Below are 15,023 nucleotides of genomic sequence, written 5' to 3' on the forward strand. Positions count from 1 at the left end.
ACATTTGGGATATTCAAAGTATTCAACTGAACAAAATATATAACACTGGCCTAGTGGTTTTTGGATATTTTACTGCAAAAAATCTTACATAGTTCATCTTTAAGTGAATATAATTTATAATCTTTATGAGCGCTGTCTCTGTGCTGTGATGTGGTCGGAAACCAGATTGAAAATTTTCAAAGTATCCGTTTGAGCTTAAGAATTTGTTCAGCTGATTGAAAATAACTTGTTCAATGATCTTGCCTATGAAGGGGAGATTTGAGATTGATCTGTAGTTGCTCAGTATGGAGTTATCCAGATTTCTCTTTTTCAGGAGAGGCTTTACTACTGCGGTTTTAAGGGAGTTTGGAAAAGTCCCAGAAAGAAGTGAGGCGTTTACCACTTCCAGGAGATCTGCTTCTAAACAGTTAAACACACTTTTGAAAAAAGAAGTGGGGAGTGTGTCAAGGGCGCAGGTTGATGTTTTAAGGTGCTGTACCGTATCTTATAAAATTTTACAGTTGATTTCTTCAAAATAAAACATAATGACTAATTTCTGAAATTGTGACGAGTCTGTCTGACCTCAGCATAGCATGAAGATATACTGATTGCCTTTCTGATATTATTGATCTTCTCAGAAAAAAAGGAGGCAAACTCATTGCATTTGCTGTCTGAGAGCAATTCACTGGGGATGTGACTCGGGGGGTTTGTTAGTCTCTCGACAGTAGCAAAAAGAGTGCGTGTGTTGTTTATGTTTCTGTTTATAATATTTGAGAAGAAGGTCTGTCTAGCTTTGCCTAGTTCCACATTGAAATCATCAAGGCTGTCTTTATAGATGTTACAATGGACTACAAGTTTTGTCTTTCGCCACATGCGTTCAGATTTTCTGCATTGTCTTTTCATTAATTGCACTGCCGTTGTGTTTCTCCAAGGTGCTTTAGGTTAACCATTCTTTTTCCTGACTTTCTCAGGAGCAATCTCATCAATTACATGTTTTACTTTTGAGTTAAAGGAGTCAAGGAGAAAATCAACAGAGTCTGCAGATATGCTTGGTGTTAGAGATATAGCCTTCATAAACAGCACACTAGTGTTCTCATTTAAGCATCTCTTTTTGACAGAGACAGATCTAGTTTCAATGGCAGGAGAGATTGATATATCAAAGAAAATACAGAAATGATCAGTGCTACATCCTTAATAACTATTGATGAAATATTTAGACCCTTACTGATAAGTAAATCTAGAGTGTGTCCACGATCATGTGTGATCAAAAGTGTTAAGAACAGTCATGAGATCTTTTGTTGTACATGATTCAGCATTGTAAAATCTTAAAATCCCTAGCAATAGCAAAGCAGTCAACCTCAGAGGAGATTGTTGATAACAGCTCTGTAAAGTCATCAATAAAGGCTGGAGAGTATTTTGGAGGCCTGTAAATAATGATAAGCAGGATGTGTGGAGCACCTTTTAACACAATACCCAGATATTCGAAAGACGGATAATCACAAATGACACTTGCTTACACTGATAGACATCTTTAAATAGAACAGCTACACCTCCTTTAGGGAGGCTTTAGGGAAGCCGGCTGCGCTGCAGTCACAGGACTTCACGAAATCAACAATGTCACCAAAGAAGTGTGTTTTTGGTTGTCAGGGCAAGACAACCCTGTACAGCTTTCCAAAGAACCCAGCATTAATGGGACATTGGATGGAGTTTGTTTTTCCGGAGCAGCAACGGAGTTGTGCAAGTGTTTTTGTTTGTTCCCTGAATTTCGGCGACGATGGTTTATGAACAAGCCCCGGTTCAACTCCGGATTTGTAGCTTGTCTAATGCTGAAAGATGGAGCAGTCCCAGCGATTAAGGTTCACGGTCATATTTTGGAAGCAGGCGGTGAGTAAAACTGCTTCAAATGTCTTTGTGTTGTTGGCTATCGACTCGTTCATTCAAATGCGCACTAGTATGACGTGCAAAACTGTTCCGCTTGCTACTGCTAACATTAAATCGCATACAATAGTCCATAAACCAAATCATGTCCTCATAAACCACGAGTAAACACACACAAATGTTGTAAAACTCGCGCATGACAAGCTGTTAAGCAAGTATATAAGTTACAGTTACAGTACACACCATAGAGACGTCCTGCAGTAGTCGTCGTTGCTGCTTCTCCTGTTCAATTTCAGCCTCTAGATCTGATTCTGGATCATATATGTATGGCTAAATCTGATTGATCTCCATGGTTTATTTGGGATAAAGTTTTTTTTTCCACATTTAAGGATGTCACAGCTTTCAGATGCTCTCAACGCAATAGCTGCACGCGCTCGTGAGTCTTTAGCTCCGCCCACACAATACGCCTCCAGCCGCTCTGTTTTTTTTTTCGGAAAAACTCGGTACAGCCTATCTTTCTTTTATAAATATAATAAAACTAAAGACTTTTCAGAGATATGAAGGATGCAATACTACTCTATAAGTACTCAAGATTGACATGAGATTGACAATCAGTTTCAGTCAATCTCATTGATGATGAACACCTGATGCTAATGAGCAGAATCACTGAAGGAAAGAGAAACACAAGAACTACAACTGATTTCAGCCATAGCTTTAGATGAAATCAACTGAAGATAAAAGAAGACATTAAATCTCTGAAGATCTCAGCAGAGGAGGATTCAACAACTCCACAAACGGCATTACCAGCTGACACATTACTAACCAGACTGACTTTATTTCTGTCATGATTTATTGAAAATGTTTAATTTGGTGATCCATTATGGTGATCAGTGTTTGCTTTATTTGGGCTCTTGACTTTTGTAAAAAAAAAAAAAAAACATTCAGCAATTTCAAGTGTTTTCACTCAGACCATCATGTCTGCTTTAAAGCTACACTGTGTAACTTTTTTAGTTTATTCTTAGCAAAAAACACATAGTTCATTAAAAAATATATGTGCTCATTAATATATATTTACTTCTTTCAAGTAATAAAGTATTCTCGTAAGTTTATAATATGCCATTGAAAACACATACAGGTGAGGGGTTCGAATGCGGGTCGCCATGTTGCCCCTCCATCTTGAAAGTACATTAGCCAAAGAGGGACATACCCGTAAATTCAAGCTTCGCCTTTCGCGTTTTAACACTCAATGGCACCGTGTCGAATGTGGACGAGGTCGAACTGGAAGCCATGTTCATCTTGGACTAAATCGGCCACGGTAGGAATCAGTATTGAGAGGAACAGAAACTAATATTCACTGGATGGTCATATAACTTTTCACCGCTAGATGGGGGAAAATATCACACAGTGTAGCTTTAATGATCAAATGGCTGTGTTAAAGTGGTTTAAACAATTGCTTTTTCTGTAACTGGACTTTTTTTACGTTCCCTGAACCAACACGAAATTGTCCAAAATGTCTTGGTGAAGCATTAAGAATTCCTCTCACTGGAACTAAGGGGCCAAGCCCAACCCCTAAAAAACACCACATAATCCCCCCTTCACCAAACTTTACACTTGGCACAATGCAGTCAGGCAAGTCCTGTTCTCCTGGCACCGCCAAACCCAGACTCGTCCATGGGATTGTAAGACAGAGAAGCGTGATTGGTCACTCCAGAGAACACTGGTCTCCACTGCTCTAGAGTCCAGTGGCGGCACGCTTTACCCCACTGCATCCCACGCTTTGCATTGCACTTGGTGATGTAAGGCTTGGATGAGCTGCTCGGCCATGGAAACCCATTCCATGAAGCTCTCTATGCACTGTGGCCATGACGTGATTGAACACCTGAATTCAATGATTTGGAGGGGTGTCCCATGCATACACTGATCAGGCATAAAATTATGACCACTGACAGGTGAATAACACTGATTATCTCTTCATCACAGCAACTGTTAGTGGGTGGGATATATAAGGCAGCAAGTGAACATTTTGTCCTTGTTGATGTGTGGACTCCAAGGAAGGAACAGTGGAGAACCGGCCAAAGGGTCATGGGCGGCCAAGGCTCATTGATGCATGTGGGGAGCGAAGGCTGGCCTCTGTGGTCCGATCAAACAGACGAGCTACTGGAGCTCAAACTGCAAAGTTAATGCTGATTCTGATAGAAAGGTGTCAGAATGCAATGGCCTTAAACCCTCAATGTGTGTCGAGAAAATGGTTGATTTTGATTTCCTCTGAAAGCAGAAGTGAAGTAATGTGGGGTCCACAGAGAGATTGTAGTAAATTAGATGCAAATGACAAACACTACGCCTGGTTTCACAGACAAGGCCTCAGACTGAAAGCAACTAGCTCTGATATATCTTCAAATATGTCAGCGACATTGTTTTGTCACAAGGCACACCAGTAATTTCTAAGGCATGTTTATAAAAGCTACACTCTAAAAAGAGATGTGTTAAAAAACAACACACTGAGTGTGTTGATGGTATTTTGACACATGTTGTGTAGATATAACACACAATGTGTGTTAAATGTTACTCTGGATAGAACGTCAGTGGGTGTTTTGGCAGCCAATCACATCATGCCTCTTTTTCAATGTCTTTTTCAAATGCTTTCACCGCTTTTCACTTGTTATCACTGACCAGACTGACTTTATTTCTGTCAGACAGAAGCTCTTATTGAGATGAACAGGATTTGTGTTGATGATTCATTTAATGTTTCATCTGAAGTCACCAGAATCGTGATTAGTGGCTCCTTTATTTGAGCTCTTGACCCTTGACTCTTTCACATCAGTTTTACTCTGTTTGCTGTGACTGTGTGTTTATTATGCACACTTGAAGCAGCAGAAATTACCATGAGAAAACTATGATCAGATGATGATGTTATCATCACATACATTTGCTGAGCTCAGCAAGTGTTTGATATCTAAAACTTTACTGTAAATGATATTTTCAGTTATTAATAATTTTCTTTATGTTATTGTCATAATCTGCACATTTGATTTTAGATACACAGAGCACATAGGATGTTCTAGTCTATGGTGTCACACAGGCACACACACATATCAAGAATCAGCTCATGAATCTCAATAATGGTAACAAACCAAAAGCTTCATCCCGCAATGCATTCTGGGAGTCACCATAGTACAAAACTCATCCATGACTCCCAGCATGCACTGCAGGATGAAGCGTTTGTCACCATTGTTGCGATTCATGAGCTGATTCTTGATATTTGTGTTTGACGAGTGTCTGCTGCAGCTCTAAACTTTCTGAAAACATTGAATTTGTATTTTTTTAAGAATTCATTCTGCACTGCTGGACATCATGGACTAACTTCACAAAACTTTTATAGCTAACAGCACATAAATAAAGTAAATGTATACCATCCATTTAATCATAAACTGGATCAGATCTTGAGATTATGACTTGATCAAGAAACTTCTGATCGTTTTTTCTTTCATGCCATAACAAACATATTTGATTAAAATGCAGTTACAGCAGAAAGAGGAGAATTAAAAGACAAGTAAAGGGTCAAGAGGTCAAATAAAGGAGCCACTGATCACGATTCTGGTGACTTCAGATGAAACATTCAATGAACCATCAACATCTAAACCTCTGTTCATCTCAATAAGAGCTGGTGTGTGTAGATTCATGATGTCTAAAACATCCAGGTAATACAATAAACAGTCAAACACTCTTTATGAAACGTCAATGGACTAAACACAAGTTAACAATACGTGTCAGTGTTCATCCAAACACGAAGTAACATGTAACACACATCTGACACACGTTGTGTAACTATAACACATTATTGTGTAAAAGGTTTCAACACACTTCTGTGTAAGAGGAATAACACATTAGTTGAGTTACAGGTAACACGGAGATGTGTTAAAGAAAACGACACAGGTTGTGTGTTAAATTTTACGCAACATGTGTTGTCCCTGAGCACACACACTACATGTGTTAACATCTACACAACATGTGTTGTCCCTGAGCACACACACTACATGTGTTAACATCTACACAACATGTGTTGTCCCTGAGCACACACACTACATGTGTTAAAATCTACACAACATGTGTTAAAATCTACACAACATGTGTTGTCCCTGAGCACACACACTACATGTGTTAAAATCTACACAACATGTGTTGTCCCTGAGAACACACACACACAATATGTGTTAAAATCTACACAACTTGTGTTGTCCTTGAGCATACACACTACATGTGTTAAAATCTACACGAAATGTGTTGTCCCTGAGCACACACACTACATGTGTTAAAACTGACACAACATGTGTCAATTTTTAACACATCTGGTTGTGTTGTTCTCAACACATCATATTATAAAGCGCGACACACACCATCATTGTGCATTGTATGCAGTGTTTATGTTCTCAAACAAACAGGCCTGAGTAAATAAAAGTTATTTATACAGAATGTTTTATCAGTTGCTACATTTTAATTTAATTCAAAGCGCAAACTCTGTCAACTGTTATCTCTTCATGATCTTTTCTCAAAAGCGGCATCGATGTGGTGTTGAAGTGTGAATAATTGAGTTTATAGAGTCATAGAGTTTGAAACATTGTACTTTGTGTGCACATGCGTTCTGTACTCGACTATTGATTAAATGCTTAATAATTTAGTTTCACTTTATTTTTAAAATTACATCTGAGTATGTGATTACCTGACACAATTAGTGTGTTAAAATGACTTACACATTTATCGTGTTAAATTTGACACAACATGTGTTGTCCCTGAGCACACTCACTACATGTGTTAAAACTAACACAACATGTGTCATTTTTAACACATCTCTTTTTAGAGTGTACTTAAACGTCCTAATTTAACCAAGGCCTAATCGTGGCGTAATCTAAGCCCTGTCAGTAAAACCAGGCCTATAAGTGCCTGGTAATCTCTTAGATCAGAGATTGCGTCTCAATCCATTTTTAGCTCTTTCAGAACAACCAATGCACACAAGATTCTCACAGTGCGACGATGTGCTCTCTTACCAGAAATGTTGGCATTTTTTAAGATGATTGACCTCTAATAAAACAGTTTTTCTTGATGAATGCAGGAAGTCTTTACACCCTTCAGTCACTCTTTCTGCATGTGTTTATATTAATATACTGATGTGTCATCTGGCTTCTGTGTATACAGTTTGTTTCTCTGCATGTCTTTCACACATTCTGCATCTCAACACTTACCGCCCTGTTGCAGATGGGTGGAACCGTTATAGAGAATAAGGAAGAGAGAAGTGAGAAAGTCTGACAGACGATGTGTGCACTTCTAATGATAGTGACTTACATTGCATTCAAGGAACACATTTGATCAGTTCTTGCTTTCACTGGATTGAGATCGGATCTGGTTTTTCTCTGGATGTCTGTGAGACTGAAGTCAATCAGGAATGAGGGCTGCCATCATCATCTTCATCTTCATCACTCTCTGCCTGATCTCAGGTCAGTTCTGTGCTGGTCAGTCTGGGTCAAATAATATATGACATGATCTAGATTGATAATATATAATAACCCAGAGCAAATGAACTTGTGTTTGGCAGGTCAGGTGCTTTGTTTCAGTGTGTTTGGATGCACTGGAGGGAGTTTAATGTTCAAGTGCATGTACAAGAACCAGAGCGAGACTGATAAACAGCATAAAGGGAAGTATTTCTGCAGAGATGAGAGCTGTAAGACAGGCATCAGTACTGAGACTCAGAACTCCTGGGTTTATAACGGGAGATTGGCTCTGTATGATGATGAAAACAGCAGATTCTTCACAGTGTTTATCAGCTACCTCAGCAGAGAGGATGATGGGAAATATACATGTGGAAACAGTCAGATATGGAGTCATGATGTTGAGCTAGTGGTGAACAACGGTACGTGTGAGACTTTATAACTCACTGCAGTAATTATTTATTATAGTGCTATTAAAGGAGCACTCCGGAAGATTTTGAGTAAAAATTTACAAAAATTAACTTCTGAACAAGTATATAAAGCAATGTTTAAAACAGTTCCCAATGCCTTGCACTGATCCACAACGGTCAGCTTATAATACTAATAATTCATAATTTGAGCTGTCAGGTTGGACAATGCAGGGGAAATGTCAGTTTTATGTGTTTATGTCATTCATCTTTGCATGTACATGTCAGATCTATAAAAAAGAACAAAATAAATGTAACACTTGTTCAGATGACTCCTTCAGATGTAAATTTTTATGTCAGTATTTTTAGACATAGGATTTCACATATATACCTAAAAACAACCACATAAAAAACTGCAAAGAACATGACATAATATGTTTCAAACAGAGATGGCGACAGAGAGACCAAAGTTCATTACTAGGATTAGTTCACTTCAAAATTAAACTTTCCTGATAATTCTCTCACCCTCATCTCATGTTCATGTCTTTCTTTCTTCAGTGGAAAAGAAATGAAGTTTTTTGAGGAAAACATTCCAGGATTTTTCTGCACATAATGGACTTTAATGGGAACCAACGGTTGAAGGTCTAAATCAATGCAGTTTCAGAGGAAGGGCTTCAGAGACTCTGACCGATCCCAGATGAGGAATAGGGTCTGATCTAGACAAACCATCAGCCACATTTTCAAGAATTTTTTTTTTTACCTAAATTGCTCATCTTGCTCTGCGACGGCCATGTATTACGCAATCATGTGGGAAAAGTCACGCTAGACATAGGTGTAAGTGCGACTGAATGTGAATGTGCGAGGACTAATACAAACGCCCTTTAATAAAAAAGGTTAAACAACGATGTCAGACAATTTTGAAGTTGGAGATATTTTTGGTAAAGGGCGTTTGTATCAGTCTTCACACGTTCTCTTGGGGCGGTACAACCGCCTACGTCTAGCGTGAGCTTTCTGACATGATTACGCAATCCATGGATGTGTCGCAGAGCAGCGCAAGATGGGCAATTTAGGTTAAAAATATATAAATGTTTATTTTTTGTTGAAAATATGGCCGATGGTTTGTCTAGATCAGACCCTATTCCTCGTCTGGGATCAGAGTCTCTGAAGCCCTTCCTCTGAAACTGCATTGATTTGGACCTTCAACCATTGGTTCCCATTGAAATCCATTATGTGCAGAAAAATCCTGAATGTTTTCCTCAATAACTTAATTTCTATTCCACTGAAGAAAGAAACACATGAACATCTTGGATAAGATGGGGGTGAGGAAAATATTAGGACATTTTCATTTTGAAGTGAACCAATCCTTTATTAATACAAATAATATTTTAAGATTTCATGTCACAAGATTTTGTTGAAATCATTTTCAGAGCCTCATTGTGGGACGTCTGTTATCCAGGACGAGTATATTGGACAAACGACCACTGTCCACTGTGAATATGATCATAAGTTTAAAACACACACCAAAGTCTTCTACAGAATGAACGGAGATCCTGTCCATGTGATGATCAGCTCAAGATCATCAAGATCATCTGAGGAGAAGTTCATTCTGTCTGACAGTGATAAAGATGATTTTACTGTGACCATTAGAGACATTTCTGCAGCGGACGGTGGAGTTTATTTATGTGGAGTGGAGAGAGACAGGTTAGACCCAGCCAGCACAGTCATGTGGGGCCCATATGGGCGTCACCTGGGCTGTCTAACTGGGGCCCAGCCAGTTTTGTCCTCAGTTTCCATGTAGGCCCCACATGGGCTAGCCCAGATGAACTGAACACTGCTCAGTGTGCACACTACAGGCTGTTAAATGTAACTGAATCAGTGTTGGAGTTAATGAGATAATTAAGTCATTAATAGAGTAATGACTGAATATTACTGAAGACTCCTGATGATAACAAGCAGAATCACTGAAGGACAGAGAAACACAACAGACTTCAGACACAACTTCACAAACAGCATTATCAGCTTCCCTTTTTACCTATTAGATTGACTTTCTGTTATCTTAGTTTTTATTGATAATTCCCACTGAGCAAAGGCGTACGTTGAAAAGACGTCCACTTAGGAGCCAGAATGAAAGTTTTTATGACGTCTGTTTTTGACGTGTTCTGCACGTCCGATATAGACGTTCATGGAATCTCAGGGTAAAAACTAGTTCAAATTGTGGACATATTTTCCATTTGTAATTGCAAAGCAACTCACAGAGAGTGTGTGTTTGTCCAGAAATCATGAAAATAAAAGAAACGTAGCTCACACCTTTAGACACTTTAGAAAACGTATCATCTGTAATTCACACATCTTTGGATTGTGAGAGAATCGTGGGATTCAATCCAGGATCTTCTTGCTGTGAGGAGACAGTGTTTCCCACTGAGACACTGGTGCTGCCCTTAATCACAGACATAAGACACACTGACTATTTCTGTCAGACGTCTACTGAAGCTCTTACTGAGAATTAACAGAGCTTTAGATGTTGATGTTTATGTTTCATTTGAAGTCACCATTGTGGTGGGAAGCGTTTGCTTTAGTTGGGCTCTTGGTCCTTGTACTTGTGTTAGCTTTTCTTTGGCTGCTGTAACTGTGAATGAGAAACACAATAGTTATGGCCGAGAAAGCAAAGATAAAGCGAATTCAGGTGTTGTCAGCTCCTTGTGGATGACTAAATCATCAGAAGTCTAGAATCTGATTTTCTGCTTTTGAGTTTTGTGTTCTTGTTTGGCAAAGAATAATTAGTTTATATACTATAACCTTGTGAATCCATTGTATCGGGACTAATAGCAATAAAATAATCACTTATCCTGAAAGATGATAAAACAGCATGTGCACATTGTTTTGAGAAAATATTTCACATAGTCACACGCAGACATCAAGATTTTGCATATGATTCACAACAACGGTGACAATCATAACAAAAAAACTTCATGCTGCAATGCATGATGGGTAGCTTCAAAGTACAAAACTCATGCTTGATTGTCACCGTTGTTGTGAATCATATGCAAAATCTTGATGTCTGTGTGTGACTATGAGAAATATTTTCTCTAAACAATGTGCACCTGCTTTTTTATCATCTTTCAGGATGAGTGATTTGTTTATTGCTATTGGTGTCAATACAGCAGATTCACAAGGTTATAGTATATAAACAAATTATTATTTGCCGAACAAGAACATAAAACTCAAAAGCACAACATCAGATTCTAGACTTCTGATGATTTAGTCATCAACAAGGCGCTGACAACACCTGAAGTCACTTTATCTTTGCTTTCTCAGCCATAAGTATTGTGTTTCACACACAGTTATAACATCCAAAAAAAAGCTTACATAAATACGGGGACCAAGAGCCCAACTAAAGCAAACGCTTCCCACCACAATGGTGACTTCAAATTCACCATAAATATCAACATCTAAACCTTTGTTAATTCTCAGTAAGAGCTTCTGTAGACGTCTGACAGAAATAGTCAAAGTGTGTCTTATGTCTGTGATTAAGGGCAGCACCAGTGTCTCAGTGGGAAACACTGTCTCCTCACAGCAAGAAGATCCTGGATTGAATCCCACGATTCTCTCACGATCCAAAGATGTGTGAATTACAGATGCTACATTGTCTAAAGTGTCCAAAGGTGTGAGCTAAGTTTCTTTTATTTTCATGATTTCTGGACAAACACACACTGTCTGTGAGTTGCTTTGCAATTACAAATGGGAAATATGTCCACAATGAGCACATTCGAACTAGTTTTTAACCTTGAGGTTCCATGAACGTCTATATCGGACGTGCAGAACACGTCAAAAACAGACGTCATAAAAACTTTCATTCTGGCTCCTCAGTGGACGTCTTTTCAACGTACACATTTGCTCAGTGGGAATTATCAATAAAAACTAAGATAACAGAAAGTCAATCTAATAGGTAAAAAGGGAAGCTGATAATGCTTTTGTGAAGTTGTGTCTGAAGTCTGTTGTGTTTCTCTGTCCTTCAGTGATTCTGCTTGTTATCATCAGGAGTCTTCAGTAATATTCAGGCTTTACTCTATTAATCACTTAATTATCTCATTAACTCCAACACTGATTCAGTTACATTTAACAGCCTGTAGTGTGCACACTGAGCAGTGTTCAGTTCATCTGGGCTAGCCCATGTGGGGCCTCCATGGAAACTGAGGACAAAACCGGCTGGGCCCCAGTTAGACAGCCCAGGTGACGCCCATATGGGCCCCACATGACTGTGCTGGCTGGGGATGATCGACCTTCAGAAACATCAATTACTCACATGACCTTCTTTAAAGAGATTCAACTGAATGTTTATAGTGAGTTTAGTTTCTTTTTAATTCAAGAATCCTTACAGATCTAAATAAGAAATGTAAATCCCTCCTGAGTTTTAATAATGTAATGAATGTTGTTTTGCAGGTCAAATGACTTCTGTCCAGGTTCAGGCCTACTCCAGTAAATCAGTCTTCATCACCTGTACATTTCCACAAGAATTCAAAGGAAACAAGAAATTCATCCAGAAAGATTCTCAACAGAAGATCCTGGTTAATAGACAGAATCAATGGGATGATCGTGATAATCTGCACATGTTTGATGATTCCAGTGAAGGACTTTTGAAGGTTTTCCTCAGTGATTTAACTGCGGCTGATGAAGGGACGTACAGGTGTGGAGTGAATATCAATGACGATGATCTGTTCACTGAGGTCAAACTGACAGTAAATCCAGGTAAAGTGAGGAGCGAAGAGCCTCCTGGACACTTAACATATGTATATATTTGATATTACATGTTTTTCATTGTTTTGTGAATAGATGATCATTTTCGAGCATTAAGCTACACATCTGCTATTATTGGTGAAAGTGTGAAACTCACCTGTGATTTCCCTGAGAAACACAACGAGACCTTCAAACACTTCTGCAAAGAGAACAAGAAGAAGATGTGTGAAGGCATCAGTTCATCAGAGAAGAAGCGCTTTGAGTTTTCTGTCAGTTCAGCAGGAGTTTTTACAGTGAACATCAGAGACGTGAGCCTGAGAGATGCTGGAGATTACTGGTGTGGAGCAGAAACCAGACACACACATCTGACTTCTGTCTCTCTCACCAATCAACACAAACTCACACCAACTAGTACGTACAGTCACCATACATCTAATAACAGACGCATATATTACAGCATATAAACACTTTCCCTTTCTTTGACTGTTATTGCCTCCAGTGGTGGGACGTGAAGGAGGTTCGTCTGAGATCAGATGCCCTTATGATGAGAAATATTCAACAGAAGTAAAGCATCTTTGCAAAGGAAAGTGTTTCACTCCAGATGCAAAAACAATAATCCAATCAGATGAAGCCCACGTTAAAAAAACTAGGATTTCAGTAAAGAATGAGACTGAACTCAATGTCTTCACTGTGACCTTGAGTGACCTGAGAGCAGAGGATGCTGGGATATACTGGTGTGCAGTGAAAGATGCGTTTAACCTTCCCACTGAGCTCATGATCGTCATGGAAGATGGTGAGGGTGTTTTCTGGGATCATCTCAGTGTTTCTGATCATTCTGTTATCATATTTAATGTTCTTCTCTCCAGTGATCACTCGTGAAGTGTCTGTCGGAGGATCGGCGTCCATCAGCTGTAAGTCCGTCAGGAATCTCTCGAGTCTCCAGAGGTCGTTCTGTAGAGGAGATCAGCCGAATATCTGTGTCCGAGACGGAGTTCGTGTTTCATCGAGTATGAGAACAAATGGCCGATTCTCTCTGACTGACCAAACCTCAGCTGGAGTTTTCACTGTGAACATCATCAATCTGACAGAAGAGGATTCTGGGAAATACTGGTGCGCAGAGGAGAGTTCTGGGTCGTTTGTATTCACTGAAGTTCATCTACATGTGATCGGAGGTAAAAGACTCTTTCATTAACACAAAAGTTTCATTCATGCAATGAAAGCAATCGGGGTCCAATGCTGTTCAGTGACCAATGTTCATCGAAAATAAAAATTGTGCAGAAAAAATAAAGTCATACAGATTTGAACAACATGAGGGCGAGTAAATGATGACAGAATGCACTTTAAGAAAAGTCTGTAAAAATACTTTTAATATGAAGGAATTTTCCATATGAATGTTTTAGGGTTAAAGGAAATGCCTGTAAACTTAACAGAATTCTGGCAGAAAATTACAGCACCTTTTTCAGTTTTCTACAGCTTTTTTCCTACAGTGTGATATTTTTGTATGTACAGTCTCTTTAAAGCAAAGCTGTGGTAAAGTCTGATGAACAGAGTCATTTTCAAACCAGCTGAACCACAGACAGCAGGAAGCAACAAAAACCCTTGTGTTTAACTAAAACTATCTGCTGCTTTTGTGTTTTAGTTCAGTATGGTGCAAAAAGAAAGTGTTCACACATTTCCATTCCATACAAAGAACATACAAATTGGATCTAAACTTACTTTTTTTGCTGGCACATATTCAAACTTGGCACACTTGAATATCATTTAACTTGAATATCTTTAACTTCTTAAATGATATATTTGTCTGTTGGTTTCTCAGTATCATAAAGCTTCAATCTTTTAGAAATTACATAACTAATGAACTTGCAACATTATTATTATTTTACACAATTATGTCACAGTCGAGCCCTGAATACAACGGAGCAGCAAACAGCAGCAACAGAAGGCCACAGACACACGCTTCGGCCTAAAATGCTCAGATCGCGAAATCACATCTCAGTTACCAACACACTAGTCTAATGATGAATCAGCTATGTTCCTATTGTTGGAGCATCATATATGTAACTATGAAGAGCCAAGATTTGTGCTTCAACCACCAAATGAATTTCATTTTTTTAACAGCCAACAGAGGGGGAAATCAAGCACTTAACCATAGATGTCTTCACAACAAAATAATACGTGTCTCAAAAAACTCTGCTGCAGCGCTGACATTATGTACACAGTCCACTAACACTAAATTCAGCCTGTGTGCATGCATGGCAATGTATATAGATGGCTTGCGGCACCTCCTTTCTGAATTTTTCCTGCACACCATTATTACATCCTGACATCACAGATGCTCCGTCGTAGCATTGACAAACACAGCGATGTATATCAATATTACACTGACTGAGTGTGTGTTTGATGCTGACTAGCAGAGAGTCTGCATCCAATCCATCTACGGCAGTGAAATGCAAAAACTCCTCATGCACTTCCCCTGACTCTGGCTGCAAATACCGCACGATAACAGAAATCTGCTCCTTTTTACTCATATCTTTTACTCTCATCC

General features: G+C 38.9%; 2 protein-coding genes across 3 annotated transcripts in view; both read left to right on the forward strand.

Annotated features, from left to right (window-relative positions):
* Nucleotides 1-7,212: 7,212 nt before the first annotated feature.
* On the forward strand, nt 7,213-10,521 carry LOC307124247 (polymeric immunoglobulin receptor-like; the record flags this gene model as incomplete). The annotated part of the gene is made up of 4 exons (XM_079813293.1): nt 7,213-7,346; nt 7,445-7,759; nt 9,172-9,411; nt 10,517-10,521. The coding sequence occupies exons 1-4, from the start codon at nt 7,295-7,297 to the stop codon at nt 10,519-10,521; spliced, it is 612 nt and encodes a 203-aa protein (XP_079669419.1). The 5' UTR covers nt 7,213-7,294.
* A 1,439-nt stretch (nt 10,522-11,960) lies between these two features.
* The window catches only part of LOC307123542 (polymeric immunoglobulin receptor-like), a 29,730-nt gene continuing 26,667 nt past the window's right edge, over nt 11,961-15,023 (forward strand). For both annotated transcript variants that reach the window (XM_079812101.1, XM_079812102.1), the window contains exons 1-5: nt 11,961-12,084; nt 12,185-12,490; nt 12,575-12,889; nt 12,978-13,271; nt 13,345-13,650. In XM_079812101.1, the coding sequence (XP_079668227.1) occupies nt 11,997-12,084; nt 12,185-12,490; nt 12,575-12,889; nt 12,978-13,271; nt 13,345-13,650 (1,309 nt within the window). In that variant the 5' untranslated portion in view covers nt 11,961-11,996. The remainder of the gene's footprint in view (nt 12,085-12,184; nt 12,491-12,574; nt 12,890-12,977; nt 13,272-13,344; nt 13,651-15,023) is intronic.

The sequence above is a fragment of the Gobio gobio genome (assembly GCF_949357685.1).
Source record: "Gobio gobio genome assembly, chromosome: 3".
NCBI lineage: Eukaryota > Metazoa > Chordata > Actinopteri > Cypriniformes > Gobionidae > Gobio > Gobio gobio.